Consider the following 16,646-nt stretch of genomic DNA (forward strand, 5'->3'; position numbering starts at 1 on the left):
AGGGTTCACCGTCCATCCTGATTCAGTCTGCTTGCTCTCCTCTTGCATCGACACAAACACAACTCAGATGCTGTAAAGCTAGAGGAGGTGTCAAAAAGAACATAAGACCATAAGACATAGGAGCAGAATTAGGCCATTCAGCCCATCGGGTCTGCTCCACCATTCCATCATGACTGATCCCAGTTGCCACTCAACCCCATACACTTGCCTTCTTGCCATATCCTTTGATACCCTGACCGATCAGGATCAACTTCCGCCTTAAATATACCCACAGATTTGGCCTTCACCGTGTTCTGTGAAAGGACATTACACAGAATTCACTACTTTCAGGCTAAAAAATTCCTCCTTATCTCTGTTCTAAAAGGTCACTCCTCAATTCTGAGGCTGTGCCCTCTTGAGGCTGATACCCCACCAGAGGAAACATCCTCTCCACATCCACCCTATCTCGTCCTTTCAACATTCCGTAGTTTTCAATGAGATCCCCCAGCATTCTTCTAAATTCCAGTGAGTACAGGCCCAAAGCTGTCAAATTTTCCGCATATGTTAACCCCTTCATTCCCGGAATGATCCACGTGAACCTCCTCTGGACTCTCTCCAATGACAACACATCTTTTCTGAGATATGGGCCCAAAACTGTTGACAACACTCCATACGGCTTGACTAGTGCTTCATAAAGGCTCAGCATTATCTCCTTGCTTTTATATTCTATTCCCCTTGAAATAACTACCAACATTGCATTTGCCTTCTTTACCACAGACTCAACCTGTAAATTAACCTCTGGGAATCTTGTACAAGGACTCCCAATTCCCTCTGCACCTCTGATGTTTGAACCTTCTCCTGAATTAGATAATAGTCTGCACTATTGTACCTTTTACATGATCATACATTTTCCAACACTGTATTCCATCTGCCACGTTTTTGCCCATTCTTCAAATTTTTCCAAGTCCTGCTGCAATCGCATTGCTTCCTCAGCACTACCTACCCCTCCACTTACCTTCAAATCATCTGCAAACTTTGCCACAAAGCCATCAATTCCATTATCCAAACCTTTGACAAACAATATGAAAAGTAGCAGTCCCAATACTGACCCCTGAAGAACACCACTAGTCACTGGCAGCCAACCAGAAAAGGCCCCCTTTTATTCCCACTCACTGCCTCTTGCCTGTCAGGCATTCCTCTATCCGTGTCAGTATCTTTCCTGTATAGCCATAGGATTATATCTTATTAAACAATCTTATATGTGGTACCTTATCAATCGCCTTTTGAAAATCCAAGTAAATGACATCCACTGCCTCTCCTTTGTCCACCCTGCGTGTTACTCCTCGAAGAATGTCAGACAGGATTTCCCTTTGCAGAAACTATGCTGTCTTTGACTAATTTTATCATTAGTTTCCAAGTACCCTGAAACCTCATCCTTAATAATAGACTCCAACACTTTCCCCACCGCTAAAGTTAAGCTAACTATAATTTTCTTTCTTTTGCCTACTTTCCTTCTTAAATAGTGGAATGACATTTACAATTTTCCAGTTCTCCGGGACCATGCCAGAATCAAGTGATTCTTGAAAGATCATGACCAATGCATCCGTTATCTCTTTAGCAACCTCTCTCAGAACTCTGGGATGTCGTCCATTTGGTCCAACTGACTTATCCACCTTAAAACCTTTGAACTTGCCAAGCACCTTTTCCTTTGTAATGGCAATGGTACTCACTCTTGCACCCTGACACTTATAGACTTCTGTCACACTGTTTGTGTCTTCTACATGAAGTCAGATGCAAAGAACTTACTAAGTTCATTTTCCATTTCATTGCCCGCCCCCCCCCCATTACTACCTCACCAGCAACATTTTCCAGTGGTCCAATATCAACTCTCACCTCCCTTTTACTCTTTATATAACTGAAAAATCTTTTAGTATCCTGCTTTATATTATTGACTAGTTTGCCCTCATATTTCATCTTTTCCCTTCTTTAGCTTTTTTGGTTGCCTTTTCTTGGATTTTAAAAGCTTCCCAATCATCCACCTTCCCACTCACTTTTGCTACCTTATATACCCTTTTATGTAGTCCTTAACTTCCCTTGTCAGCCACGGTTGCCTACCCCTGCCATTTGAGAACTTCCTCTGTGGGACATAGCTATCCTGCGCCTTGTGAGTTATTAACAGAAACTTCAGCCATCTCTGCTTTGCCATCATTCCCCACCAGTATCCTCCTCCAATCCACCTGGGCAAGTTCCTCTCTCATGCCTCTGTAATTCTCTGTAGATGCCTCTGTAATTGGTTAAGACAAATGTAGGTCCCCTACAGACATAAACAGGTGAATTGATTATGGGGAGCAAGGACATGGCAGACCAATTGAATAATTATTTTGGTTCTGTCTTCACTAAGGAGGACATAAATAATCTTCCAGAAATAGTAGGGGACAGAAGGTCCAGTGAGATGGAGGAACTGAGGGAAATACATGTTAGTAGGGAAGTGGTGTTAGGTAAATTGAAGGGATTAAAGGCGGGTAAATCCCCAGCGCCAGATGGTCTGCATCCCAGAGTGCTTAAGGAAGTAGCCCAAGAAATAGTGGATGCATTAGTGATAATTTTTCAAAACTCTTTAGCTTCTGGACTAGTTCCTGAGGATTAGAGGGTGGCTAATGTAACCCCACTTTTTAAAAAAGGAGGGAGAGAGAAACCAGGGAATTATAGACTGGTTAGCCTAACGTCGGTGGTGGGGAAACTGCTGGAGTCAGTTATCAAGGATGTGATAACAGCACATTTGGAAAGCGGTGAAATCATCGGACAAAGTCAGCATGGATTTGTGAAAGGAAAATCATGTCTGACGAATCTCATAGAATTTTTTGAGGATGTAACTAGTAGAGTGGATAGGGGAGAACCAGTGGATGTGGTATATTTGGATTTTCAAAAGGCTTTTGACAAGGTCCCACACAGGAGATTAGTGTGCAAACTTAAAGCACATGGTATTGGGGGTAAGGTATTGATGTGGATAGAGAATTGGTTGGCAGACAGGAAGCAAAGAGTGGGAATAAACGGGACCTTTTCAGAATGGCAGGCAGTGACTAGTGGGGTACAGCAAGGCTCAGTGCTGGGACCCCAGTTGTTTACAATATATATTACTGACTTGGATGAGGGAATTAAATGCAGCATCTCCAAGTTTGCGGATGACATGAAGCTGGGCGGCAGTATTAGCTGTGAGGAGGATGATAAGAGGATGCAGGGTGACTTGGATAGGTTACGTGAGTGGGCAAATTCATGGCAGATGCAATTTAATGTGGATAAATGTGAAGTTATCCACTTTGGTTGCAAAAACAGGAAAACAGATTATTATCTGAACACACATAAAAGTTGCTGGTGAACGCTGCAGGCCAGGCAGCATCTCTAGGAAGAGGTGCAGTCGACGTTTCAGGCCGAGACCCTTCGTCAGGACTACATTATTATCTGAATGGTGGCCGATTAGGAAAAGGGGAGGTGCAACGAGACCTGGGTGTCATTATACACCAGTCATTGAAAGTGGGCATGCAGGTACAGCAAGCGGTGAAAAAGGCGAATGGCATGCTGGCATTTATAGCAAGAGGATTCGAGTACAGGAGCGGGGAGGTACTATTGCAGTTGTACAAGGCCTTGGTGAGACCACACCTGGAGTATTGTGTGCAGTTTTGGTCCCCTAATCTGAGGGAAGACATCCTTGCCATAGAGGGAGTACAAAGAAGGTTCACCAGATTGATTCCTGGGATGGCAGGACTTTCATATGATGAAAGACTGGATGAACTAGGCTTATACTCGTTTGAATTTAGAAGATTGAAGGGGGATCTGATTGAAACGTATAAAATCCTAAAGGGATTGGACAGGCTAGATGCAGGAAGATTGTTCCCGATGTTGGGGAAGTCCAGAACGAGGGGTCACAGTTTGAGGATAGAGGGGAAGCCTTTTCGGACCGAGATTAGGAAAAACTTCTTTACACAGAGAGTGGTGAATCTGTGGAATTCTCTGCCACAGGAAACAGTTGAGGCCAGTTCATTGGCTATATTTACGATATATATGGCCCTTGTGGCTAAAGGGATCAGGGGGTATGGAGGGAAGGCTGGTACAGGGTTCTGAGTTGGATGATCAGCCATGATCATACTGAATGGCAGTGCAAGCTCGAAGGGCCGAATAGCCTACTACTGCACCTATTTTCTACGTTTCTACGTAATTCCCTTTATTCAATTGCGACAGAAGTGACTTATGCTTTTCCCTCTCAAATTGCAGATGAATTCAGTCATATTACGATCATTGCCTCCTAAGGGTTCCTTTAAGTTAAGCTCCCTATTAAGATTTGGGTCATTGCACAACACTCAATCTAAGATAGCATTTCCCTGAGTAGGCTCAAGCATAAGTTGTTCCAAAAAGCCATCTTGTAGACATTCAACAAATTCCCTCTCTTGCAATCTGACACCAACCTAATTTTCCAAACCTCTTGCATATTGAACTCCCCCATTACAATTGTGACATTACCCTTATTACATGCCTTTTCCAGCTCCTTTTGCAATCTCAACTCCACATCTTGACTACTATTTGAAGGCCTATATATGATTCCCATAATGTTTTTTTCTACCCTTGCAGTTTCCTAACTCCACCCACAGAGATTCAACATTCTCTGACCCTATGTCACCTAAAGATGTAATTCTATCTCTTACCAACAGAGCCACACCACCCCTATGCCTTCCTGCCTGTCCTTTTGATACAAAGTATATCCTTTGCTGTTAAACTCCGAACTATGGTCTTCTTTCAGCCACAACTCAATGATGCCCACAACATCATACCAACCAATCTCTAATTGTGCCGCAAGTTCGTCCACCTTATGCTACGCACATTTAAATACAGCACTTTCAGTCCTGCATATTTTGCCTCTGTGGTACAATTTAAGTCTTTGGTCTGCCTGCATTTGTACCCAATCATTGGCTTGTCCTTCCTTATGTTCATGTTCCACCCATCACCTACTTGTAAACCTGCTGGCTCATCCTCAGCTCTATCGTCCTGGTTCCCACGCCCCTGCCATATTAGCTTAAACCTCTCCCAACAGGTCTAGCAAACCTGTCTGCAAGACACTCATTACTGAGACTGGATCAACCGGGACCTTATAGAAGATTATAAGGCCATAAGTGATGAAGACGAGGAAGATGATCAGAGACTTTAACCCAGGACAGGCCATCTAAAACTCGAAGGCACAGGTTTTATTTGAGAGGGGATGCAATTTTAAAGGATATTAGAGGAAATCTTTCCACCTGGAGGGCCTGTGGAATGAGCTGCCAGAGGGTAGAGCTGGTAGAGGGGAGTATAATTAAACATCTAAAAGACATTTGCACAGATACTTGGGAATAGGAAAGGATTAGAGGGATCTGGGCCAAAGATAGGCAAATGGGATGAGCTTAGGGAGACAATTTGTTTGGCCCAGACATTTGGCCAAGTGCTCTGTGACATGGATGAGGTTGTGTAAACACACACTGGAGTAACAGGTTGGAGGGTATCCCTCCATTGTGAAAGGTTGGGGGTCCTTATCTCCTGGGATGAAGAGTCAGGGATCCATGTCCGGGATGAAGGGTTCATGTCCATGTCCCCCTGAGGTGAATGGTTGGGGGGCTGTAGCACTGTGGTGTGAGTCTATTACCCTGACGCTGTCCCTGTGTCCAGGTGATCACCGAGTTGGAAGGGCGGGTGCACGTGGAGTACCACCCCGATCACTGTGTCTTCATCCTAGAGGGAGCAGAACAGTCCGATCAGGGTGTCTATACTGTGCTGGTGCAAAACCCCGCGGGGCAGGATCGGGCTGACATCACCGTCAAGGTGGTGGGTGAGTATCGGTAACAGCTACCGCCTCTTCGGCCCGAATGACTCGGGTGGAGAAGCTGCTTCTGGGTGGCCCTGGGAACCTTGAGCCCTCGTATTGAGTAACAACAGGAGGGCCCACCCCCAAATTACCCCCAAACACCCCCTCCAGGGCCCACCCCCAAATTACCCCCAAACACCCCCTCCAGGGCCCACCCCCAAATTAACCCCAAACACCCCCTCAAGGGCCCATCCCCAAATTACACCCAAACACGCCCTCCAGGGCCCACCCCCAAATTACCCCCAAATGCCCCCTCCAGGGCCCACCCCCAAATTACACCCAAACACACCTCCCCCCAGCCAGAGCGTTGCTCAAAGGGAAAGCTGACCAGTGCATCACAGGAAGGGCCCTTGGTGTTGGTGGGAGCTGAGTAACCTTCACCCCTACACCCCTGCACTGCTTTCCCCAGACATAGGCTGCTCCCTTTAGCTGGACTTCGACCAATAACCCGCCCAACTCTCCCTCCCCCAGTGTCACTCTCTGCCCTGCTAACTCCCCCACTGCAATCTGCACTGATATTCTCCATGCCTCTGCAGATGTCCCCGACCCGCCAGAGGCCCCTAAGGTGCTGAGCGTTGGAGAAGACTGCTGCACGATCCAGTGGAAGCCACCAGTGTTTGATGGGGGTGAGCCGGTGCTGGGTAAGAGACCGACTGATTCTCCGGATTACTCTCCGTCACTTCCTTACTCATCTCGTGTTTGTCCCTTCCTACACTCCCCTCTCTACACCTCTCTCCCTTCACCTGTCCCTGCAGCCCCTCACCTCACCTATCTCCCTACGTCCCTCTCCTTGTAACACTCACTCTGCCCCGTCTCCCTAACCTCTCTCTTCCTCCCTATTTCTCTCTCTTCCCTTCCCTCCTCTTCCCCTCCCTCCCTCTCTCACCACTACCCACTTTTTCTTCCTCTCCTCCACATTCTCCATCCTGTCTCCCCTTCCCTCTCTCTTCCATCCCCTCCCTCTCTTCTCCCTTCCGTCCCCCTGATGTCCAACTTTCCCTCTATCGTTCTGCTTCTGGCACTCCCTTGTGAAAGCTGCAGCAGGGCAAGATGGAAAATGGTGATAGGGGCCAGACGGTGTAAATGAAGTGTGATTGAGGAATGAGTCCAATTACTGTAATTGGAGGTGATACCTCTCCTTCCTTATCCTTCTTCTGCCTCTCTCTTACTTTCCCATTGGCCTTCCATCTCTCTCTCTCTCTCTCTATGCCTCCATTTTCCAAACCCCTCCCTCCCTGTCTCTCTCACAGACATACACACACCCTCTCCTAATTCTGCCTGACAGGGTACGTCCTGGAGCGGAAGAAGAAGAAGAGCTATCGCTGGATGAGGCTGAACTTTGACCTTTGGAAGGAGACAAAGTACGAGGCCAAGCAGATGATTGAAGGCGTCCTGTATGAGATGAGAGTCTACGCTGTGAATGCCATCGGCATGTCTCGGCACAGCCCTGCCTCTCAACCCTTCATGCCCATTGGTGAGCGCGGAAGCTGGCAAAGGGGTGCGGGGTGAGGCTCTGTTTCCAGAGAGAGGACTGGGCGAGAAGACCCATGAGTGAGATCTATGTAATGGCAGGCCTTTCAGCCCACTGAGTCCCTACTAATCATCTACACCAATCCCAGAACCTGAATCAGTGATGTGTCATCACATTTGTTTTGGGGCAGCAGTCCAGTAAGACATAAAAGTAAAAAATGCTCCAATGAATACATAGTTCCAATACATACATATACAGTTCCATACATACATAGTTCCAATAGATACATATATACATATATAGTGTGGAAATGGAATAGTGAGGTACTATTCATGGACACTTAGAAACCTGACGGTGGAGGGAAAGAAATTATTCTCAAAATATTGAATGTGGATCTTGATGCTCCCATACCTCCTTCCTGATGGCAGTGATGAGAAGTGGGCATGTCCGGCTGGTGAGGGTCCGTAGTGATGGGTGCCATCTTCATGAGGCAAGTTATCCTTGACCATTGGACATTACACCATTTCCATTTTACCCTGTCCACAATCCCATTAACTCCCTCTCAGATTCTGCCACTCTGCACACAGCAGCTAATGAACTGCATGCCTCTGAGGCAGGGGAGGTAACTGGAGTCCTCGGGGAAGCGACACTGTCATAAGGAGAAGGTGCAAGCTGCACACAAAGGCTGACAGTGAAGCTGGGTCTCTGACATGGTGAGATCACAGCTCTACCAGCTGACGTTATATCTGTCTGCCCTTCCCAGTGGGGCTGGGGTAACTGATGTCTCTCTAACCCTGTTCCCGGGCAGGTAGTTGGAATTCCCTGGATGAGATGAGGGGTGAGAGAGGGAGGGGATGGTGTCTCATACTGTCTGCTCTTGATGCAGTTCCCACCAGTGAACCCACCAACCTGACCGTGGAAGATGTGACTGACACATCTGTTGCCCTGAAGTGGAGAACCCCAGAGAAGGTGGGGGCAGCTGGGCTGGACGGTTACCTGGTGGAGTACTGCCAGGATGGAAGTGAGTAATGGCACACTCAGCCTGCCAGCTGTACACACATACACACGCACACAGAGATACACACTAACATATAATGCGTGGACACATACAAATGCTTTGAATTTGAATTGACTTTATTACTTACATCCTTCATATACATGAGGAGTAAAACTCTTTACGTTACATCTCCATCTAAGTGTGCAATGTGCAATTTATAGTAATTTGTAATAATAGTATGTACAACGGGATAGTCAATATAACATAGAAATACAATTGTATCAGCATGAATTAATCAGCCTGATGACCTGGTGGAAGAAGCTGTCCTGGAGCCTGTTGGTCCTGGCTTTTATGCTGCGGTACCGTTTCCCAGATGATAGCAGCTATAACAGTTTGCGGTTGGGGTGACTCGGGTCACCAATGATCCTTCGGGCCCTTTTTACACACCTGTCTCTGTAAATGTCCTGAATAGTGGGAGGTTCACATCTACAGATGACCTGGGCTGTCCGCACCACTCTCTGCAGAGACCTGTGATTGAGGGAAGTACAGTTCCCATACCAGGCAGTGATGCAGCCGGGCAGCATGCTCTCAATTGTGCCCCAGTAGAAAATTCTTAGGATTTGGGGGCCCATACCAAACTTATTCTGTCATAAGCAGGGCGCTGGGAGCAGACCCAAATGCAAGACACAGACACTGAAGCACTAGGAACAGGACTCGGAGTGTCAAGAAAGCAAGGGAAGTGGGAAGAAAGGACGTTAGACATTGACACAGGCCCTGGACAAGACTAGGATGCAGGGCCTGGGCTAGGACATGGACAAGAAACACAGAACCTGGACAAGGAACTAGGAACAAGGATCCTGGACTAGTGACATGGAACTCCGGAACAAGAGCCTGGACAAAGACCCAGAACTTGGGTCTTGACTTGGAACCGGAACCCGGGTCTAGGCTAGGACTCGGGACTAGGATCTTGGCAAGGACAGGAAGTGGCTACAGAACAGGACGTGGAACTCCCACAGGACGAGGCACATGGACAGGACGAGAACACAAAGCCTAGACTTGGACAGGACGAGAGACTCTTGGACAGAACGAGGGAACCCCAACACCGGGCTGGGGGAGGTACTACTGGGCTGGGTGAAGCACATGGACAGGACATGAACACGAAGCCTTGACTTGGTCGGGGGAGACAGGATCGCAGAGCCTTGGTCGTGAGAGAACAGGAATGCAGAGCCTTGGCTGTGAGAGAACAGGAACATGGAACACAGAGCGGGACCCCTCCTTGGGAACAGGACTTGGGATCGGGGCTCAACACAGAGTTAGGACCCCTCCTATGGAGTAGGACGTAGGGCCAGGACTCATACACAGAACACTGAGAGACAGATCTCCACTCAAGGTAGCGGCAAACGGCCGGACCTACCCAGCGGAGGCGAGGGCACAAAGAGATGTTTCCCAACACAAGGTAGCGGCAAACTGCCGGACCTACCTAGTGAAGGCGAGGACACAAAAAGACAGTTCTAAACAATGAAAGACAGTTCCTTATCTTGACACAGTAAGGCCCTGGTCTTGCTCTGGGGGTTGAACTTGACAGCATTGCAGGCAAGGCTGCAGGAAGGGCTTCAGGCGAAGGCTGCAGGAAGGGCTTCAGGCGAAGGCTGCAGGAAGGGCTTCAGGCGAAGGCTGCAGGAAGGGCTTCAGGCGAAGGCTGCAGGAAGGGCTTCAGGCGAAGGCTGCAGGCAGGGCTTCAGGCGAAGGCTGCAGGCAGGGCTTCAGGCTAAGGCTGCAGGCAGGGCTTCAGGCTAAGGCTGCAGGAAGGGCTTCAGGCTAAGGCTGCAGGAAGGGCTTCAGGCTAAGGCTGCAGGAAGGGCTTCAGGCGAAGGCTGCAGGAAGGGCTTCAGGCGAAGGCTGCAGGAAGGGCTTCAGGCGAAGGCTGCAGGCAGGGCTTCAGGCGAAGGCTGCAGGCAGGGCTTCAGGCGAAGGCTGCAGACAGGGCTTCAGGCTAAGGCTGCAGGAAGGGCTTCAGGCTAAGGCTGCAGGAAGGGCTTCAGGCGAAGGCTGCAGGAAGGGCTTCAGGCGAAGGCTGCAGGAAGGGCTTCAGGCGAAGGCTGCAGACAGGGCTTCAGGCGAAGGCTGCAGACAGGGCTTCAGGCGAAGGCTGCAGGAAGGGCTTCAGGCTAAGGCTGCAGGAAGGGCTTCAGGCGAAGGCTGCAGGAAGGGCTTCAGGCGAAGGCTGCAGGAAGGGCTTCAGGCGAAGGCTGCAGACAGGGCTTCAGGCGAAGGCTGCAGACAGGGCTTCAGGCGAAGGCTGCAGGAAGGGCTTCAGGCGAAGGCTGCAGGAAGGGCTTCAGGCGAAGGCTGCAGGAAGGGCTTCAGGCGAAGGCTGCAGACAGGGCTTCAGGCGAAGGCTGCAGACAGGGCTTCAGGCGAAGGCTGCAGACAGGGCTTCAGGCGAAGGCTGCAGGAAGGGCTTCAGGCGAAGGCTGCAGGAAGGGCTTCAGGCGAAGGCTGCAGGAAGGGCTTCAGGCGAAGGCTGCAGGAAGGGCTTCAGGAAGGGCTTCAGGCGAAGGCTGCAGGAAGGGCTTCAGGCAGGGCTTCAGGCGAAGGTTGCAGACAGGGTTTCAGGTGAAGGTTGCAGGAAGGGCTTCAGGCGAAGGCTGCAGGAAGGGCTTCAGGCGAAGGCTGCAGGAAGGGCTTCAGGCGAAGGCTGCAGACAGGGCTTCAGGCGAAGGCTGCAGACAGGGCTTCAGGCGAAGGCTGCAGACAGGGCTTCAGGCGAAGGCTGCAGGAAGGTCTTCAGAAGGAAGGGGAAGGGGAGGGAAGGGAACAGTCCAGCAACTGAAGCTGAATCCAGGAGCTGTTTATGTAGCCAGCCCAAGATGAGAATCATGTGCCTTAATTAAGGCACACACAGGACAAAGGAAAACAGGAAAACCTGGAATAAGGATCGATGGACCGGACCGTGAACCGGAATGCGGACTTCACAGACCGGACCATGACATCTTCAACCGTTTGAGGTGAAAGAGACACTGTTTTGCCTTTTTTACCACACAACCGGTATGTACAGACCACATGAGATCCTCAGTGATGTGTATGCCAAGGAACTTAAAGCTGTTCACCCTCTCAACTCCAGATCCATTGATTTCAATAGGGATGAGCCTGTCTCCATTCCTCCTGTAGTCCACAACCAGCTCCTTTGTTTTTGCGACATTGGGGGAGAGGTTGTTTTCTTGACACCACTGTGTCAGGGTGATGATTTCTTCTCTGTAGGCTGCCTCATTATTATTTGAGATTAGGCCAATCAGTGTAGTGTCGTCAGCAAATTTAATTAGCAGATTGGAGCTGTGGGTGGCAACACAGTCATGGGTGTACAGAGAGTAAAGGAGGGGGCTTAGGACACAGCCCTGAGGGGCTCTTGAGTTGAGGGTCAGAGACATACACAGACACATGTACATGATCACAGGCACACATCCATTATGCACACACAGTGCCACGCACTTTAGGAGATACACAGACAAAGCACACAGAGAGGTACATAGACACAGACACATACATGTACACATTTAGATACACACATTATTACATAGAAACATAGAAAATAGGTGCAGGAGTAAGCCATTCGGCCCTTTGAGCCTGCACCGCCATTTATTATGATCATGGCTGATCATCCAACTCAGAACCCTGCCCCAGCCTTCCCTCCATACCCCCTGATCCCTGTAGCCACAAGGGCCATATCTAACTCCCTCTTAAATATAGCCAATGAACTGGCCTCAACTGTTTCCTGTGGCAGAGAATTCCACAGATTCACCACTCTCTGTGTGAAGAAGTTTTTCCTAATCTCGGTCCTAAAAGGCTTCCCCTCTATCCTCAAACTGTGGCCCCTCGTTCTGGACTTCCCCAACATCGGGAACAATCTTCCTGCATCTAGCCTGTCCAATCCCTTTAGGATTTTATACGTTTCAATCAGATCCCCTCTCAATCTTCTAAATTCCAACGAGTACAAGCCCAGTTCATCCAGTCCTTCATATGAAAGTCCTGCCATCCCAGGAATCAATCTGGTGAACCTTCTTTGTACTCCCTCTATGGCAAAGATGTCTTTCCTCAGATTAGGGGACCAAAACTGCACACAATACTCCAGGTGTGGTCTCACCAAGGCCTTGTACAACTGCAGTAGTACCTCCCTGCTCCTGTACTCGAATCCTCTCGCTATAAATGCCAGCATACCATTCGCCTTTTTCACTGCCTGCTGTACCTGCATGCCCACTTTCAATGACTGGTGTATAATGACACCCAGGTCTCGTTGCACCTCCCCTTTTCCTAATCGGCCACCATTCAGATAATAATCTGTTTTCCTATTTTTGCCACCAAAGTGGATAACTTCACATTTATCCACATTAAATTGCATCTGCCATGAATTTGCCCACTCACCCAACCTATCCAAGTCACCCTGCATCCTCTTAGCATCCTCCTCACAGCTAACACTGCCACCCAGCTTCGTGTCATCCGCAAACTTGGAGATGCTGCATTTAATTCCCTCATCCAGGTCATTAATATATATTGTAAACAACTGGGGTCCCAGCACTGAGCCTTGCGGTACCCCACTAGTCACCGCCTGCCATTCTGAAAAGGTCCCGTTTATTCCCACTCTTTGCTTCCTGTCTGCTAACCAATTCTCCACCCACACCAATACCTTACCCCCGATACCGTGTGCTTTAAGTTTGCACACTAATCTCCTGTGTGGGACCTTGTCAAAAGCCTTTTGAAAATCCAAATATACCACATCCACTGGTTCTCCCCTATCCACTCTACTAGTTACATCCTCAGAAAATTCTATGAGATTCGTCAGACATGATTTTCCTTTCACAAATCCATGCTGACTTTGTCCGATCATTTCACCGCTTTCCAAATGTGCTGTTATCACATCCTTGATAACTGACTCCAGCAGTTTCCCCACCACCGACGTTAGGCTAACCGGTCTATAATTCCCCGGTTTCTCTCTCCCTCCTTTTTTAAAAAGTGGAGTTACATTAGCCACCCTCCAATCCTCAGGAACTAGTCCAGAATCTAACGAGTTTTGAAAAATTATCACTAATGCATCCACTATTTCTTGGGCTACTTCCTTAAGCACTCTGGGATGCAGACCATCTGGTCCTGGGGATTTATCTGCCTTCAATCCCTTCAATTTACCTAACACCACTTCCCTACTAACATGCATTTCGCTCAGTTCCTCCATCTCACTGGACCCTCTGTCCCCTACTATTTCTGGAAGATTATTTATGTCCTCCTTAGTGAAGACAGAACCAAAGTAATTATTCAATCGGTCTGCCATGTCCTTGCTCCCCATAATCAATTCACCTGTTTCTGTCTGCAGGGGACCTACATTTGTCTTTACCAGTCTTTTCCTTTTTACATATCTATAAAAGCTTTTACAGTCTGTATGTAGGCAAGCACACACAAATATGTGCGTGCATACAGTATCTGGAGTCAGTGTCCAGGAGGTTACACTCTTTGAGCAGGATTGACGTACCAGTGTACACACACAGTGCATTTCACACTAATCAATAGTACACTGATTTTCAATCTGCTCATTATTAGATTGCCTTTTGGATTTCAGTTTACCCTCCTACATATACTGCTCACGGTCGGACAGAGTCTGATGTGCAAACCAGATGATGCTCATCATATACAAAGCTGAGGTTTCAGAGTGAACACTGTTACATCTGACATCAGAGAGCACCAACTCATGCTGTTAACTTCTAGATCATTACAAGTTGTCACTCGAAGAGTTGTGCACATGTTCGTAAATTGCAACCTGTATCATGACAGCCTAAGCTCATCTCATGTTCCCAGTTAGTAAATTTACATACCTGTGGTATTGCAGAATCACTCTCAGACTATATGGATACTCCTGCTCACTGTGATATTGTGAAATGTTTGGAAGCTCACCCAGGATGAGTATCTAATGGGATGGTCCTGTCCAAGTCAGTGGACACAGACTTAAACTGCCAACGCTAGTCAAAGAGCTGTGTGGACATAACTGGGCATTAATAGTGCTTGAATGTTTAACTTGGTACCTAATTACTAGTCCAATAGTAAGGCAGGAAAATACTATGCAGCATTATAATGAAAACCAGTCACTGTCAGATGGGCTGGCATCACACAGAATAGAAACATAGAAACATAGAAAACCTACAGCACAATACAGGCCCTTCAGCCCACAAAGCTGTGCCAAGCATGTCCTTACCTTAGAAATTACCTAGGGTTACCCATAACCCTCTATTTTTCTGAGCTCCATGTACGTGTCCAGGAGTCTCTTAAAAGACCCTACCATATCCACCTCCACCACCGTCGCTGGCAGCCCATTCCACACACCAGTCTCTGTGTAAAAAAACTTACCCTTGTATTTCCTCTGTACCTACTTCCAAGCACCTTAAAACTGTGCCCTCTCATGCTAGCCATTTCAGCCCTGGGAAAAAGCCTCTGACTATCCACATAATCAATGCCTCTCATCATCTTATACACCTCTATCAGGTCACCTCTCATTCTCTGTCGCTCCAAGGAAAAAAGCCGAGTTCACTCAATCTATTCTCATAAGGCATGCTCCCCAATCCAGGCAACATCCTTGTGGATCTCCTCTGCACCCTTTCTATAGTTTCTACATCCTTCCTGTAGTGAGGTGACCAGAACTAAGCACAGTACTCCAAGTGGGGTCTGACCAGGGTCCTATATATTATCTCTGTATATTAACATTACCTCTTGGCTCCTGAACTCAATCCCATGATTGGTGAAGGCCAATACACCGTATGCCTTCTTAACCACAGAATGTATACACATATCTCTGCATAAGGTGAGTGATACTGTGTACGACAGTCTTTACTCTGAACATACTGGCAGCATTATTTCAGGATTGTCTTATTGCTCAGCAGTGTCGTGGTGTGCACAGGGGTACTGTCCTCACGCAGTTGAAGATCACAATTATAAACTCACTTTTGCAATGGTACTGTGTAAACAAAAGTGGCTGCATATTCTAGGAGTCTGTTATAGTTCCCAGCCAGCGTAGCTTGTTTCTTTACTTGGTTCTAACTGATCTTCCCTGATGTGTGCAGTTCTCTCTGCTTCTCTCATCCTGTTGCATGTTACAAAATACTGGTTAGGCCACACGGAGTGGAGTTCTTGTTGCCAATCTATGGGAAGGATATGGTCGAGCTGGAGAGAATGCAGAGGGAGAGTCACCAGGATGTTGACTGATTGGAGGGCTTTAGTTGTGGGGAGATATTGGGCAGTCTGGCCATGTTTTCCCTGGAGTGAGGGAGGCTCAATGGTGACTGACAGAGGCAACACACACAAAATTTATCATTTTTTAATGCATGTATTTCTAAATGACAATAAACGAGGACTGAGTGTCCTCATAATCTAAAAAAATGCTGGAGGAACTCTGCAGGCCAGGCAGCATCTATGGAAAAGAACACAGTTGACATTTCAGGCCAAAACACTTCGGCAGGACTCTAGGAAAACAGTAACGTCAACTGTACTAAACTAAACTGAGTTTAGGCTAACTGGCCTATAATTTCCTTTCTTTTGCCTTCCTGCCTTCTTAAAGGGTGGAGTGACATTTGCAATTGTCCATTCCTCCGGGACCATGCCAGAATCAAGTGATTCTTGAAAGATCATGATCAATACATTCGTTATCTCTTCAGCAACCTCTCTCAAGACTCTGGGATGTAGTCCATCTAGTCCAGGTGACTTCTCCATCTTACAACCTTTGAGCTTGCCAAGCACTTTTTCCTTTATAATAAAATGACTCTCACTCCTGCTCCCTGTCACTCACAGACCACTGGCACCCTGCTAGTGTCTTCCACATGAAGTCAGATGCAAAGTACTTATTAAGTTCATCTGCTATTTCTTTGCCCCCCCTACCCCCATTACTACCTCACCAGCATCATTTTCCAGTGGTCCAATATCAACTCTCACCTCCCTTTTACTCTTTATATAACTGAAAAAACATTTGGTATCCTGCTTTATATTATTGGCTGGTCTGCCCTCATATTTCATCTCTTCCCCTCATATAGGTTTTTTCATTGCCTTTTTTGGGGTTATAAAAGCTTCCCAATCATCCAAATTCCCACTTACTTTTGTTATATTATCCCTTCCTCCCCATCTTTTCCCCATTCAGGGCAAGTCAGCCTATCCTGATTTGGGATAGTCAGCGTGGCTTTATCAAGGGCAGGTCCTGCCTTACCAGCCTGATTGAATTCTTTGAGGATGTATCAAAGCACATTAATGAAGGTAGAGCAATGGTTTGATCGAGGGGCGACTGCGCA

The 16,646-nt window shown here is 47.7% G+C and overlaps 1 protein-coding gene across 1 annotated transcript in view; it reads left to right on the forward strand.

Moving 5' to 3' along the window:
• The window catches only part of LOC134353478 (myosin-binding protein C, cardiac-type-like), a 111,498-nt gene that overhangs the window by 43,066 nt on the left and 51,786 nt on the right, over positions 1 to 16,646 (forward strand). The window contains exons 11-14 of the mRNA XM_063061481.1: positions 5,671 to 5,830; positions 6,403 to 6,507; positions 7,152 to 7,340; positions 8,224 to 8,358. Coding sequence (XP_062917551.1) covers positions 5,671 to 5,830; positions 6,403 to 6,507; positions 7,152 to 7,340; positions 8,224 to 8,358 — 589 coding nt within the window. The remainder of the gene's footprint in view (positions 1 to 5,670; positions 5,831 to 6,402; positions 6,508 to 7,151; positions 7,341 to 8,223; positions 8,359 to 16,646) is intronic.

The sequence above is a fragment of the Mobula hypostoma genome, chromosome 11 (assembly GCF_963921235.1).
Source record: "Mobula hypostoma chromosome 11, sMobHyp1.1, whole genome shotgun sequence".
Lineage (NCBI taxonomy): Eukaryota > Metazoa > Chordata > Chondrichthyes > Myliobatiformes > Myliobatidae > Mobula > Mobula hypostoma.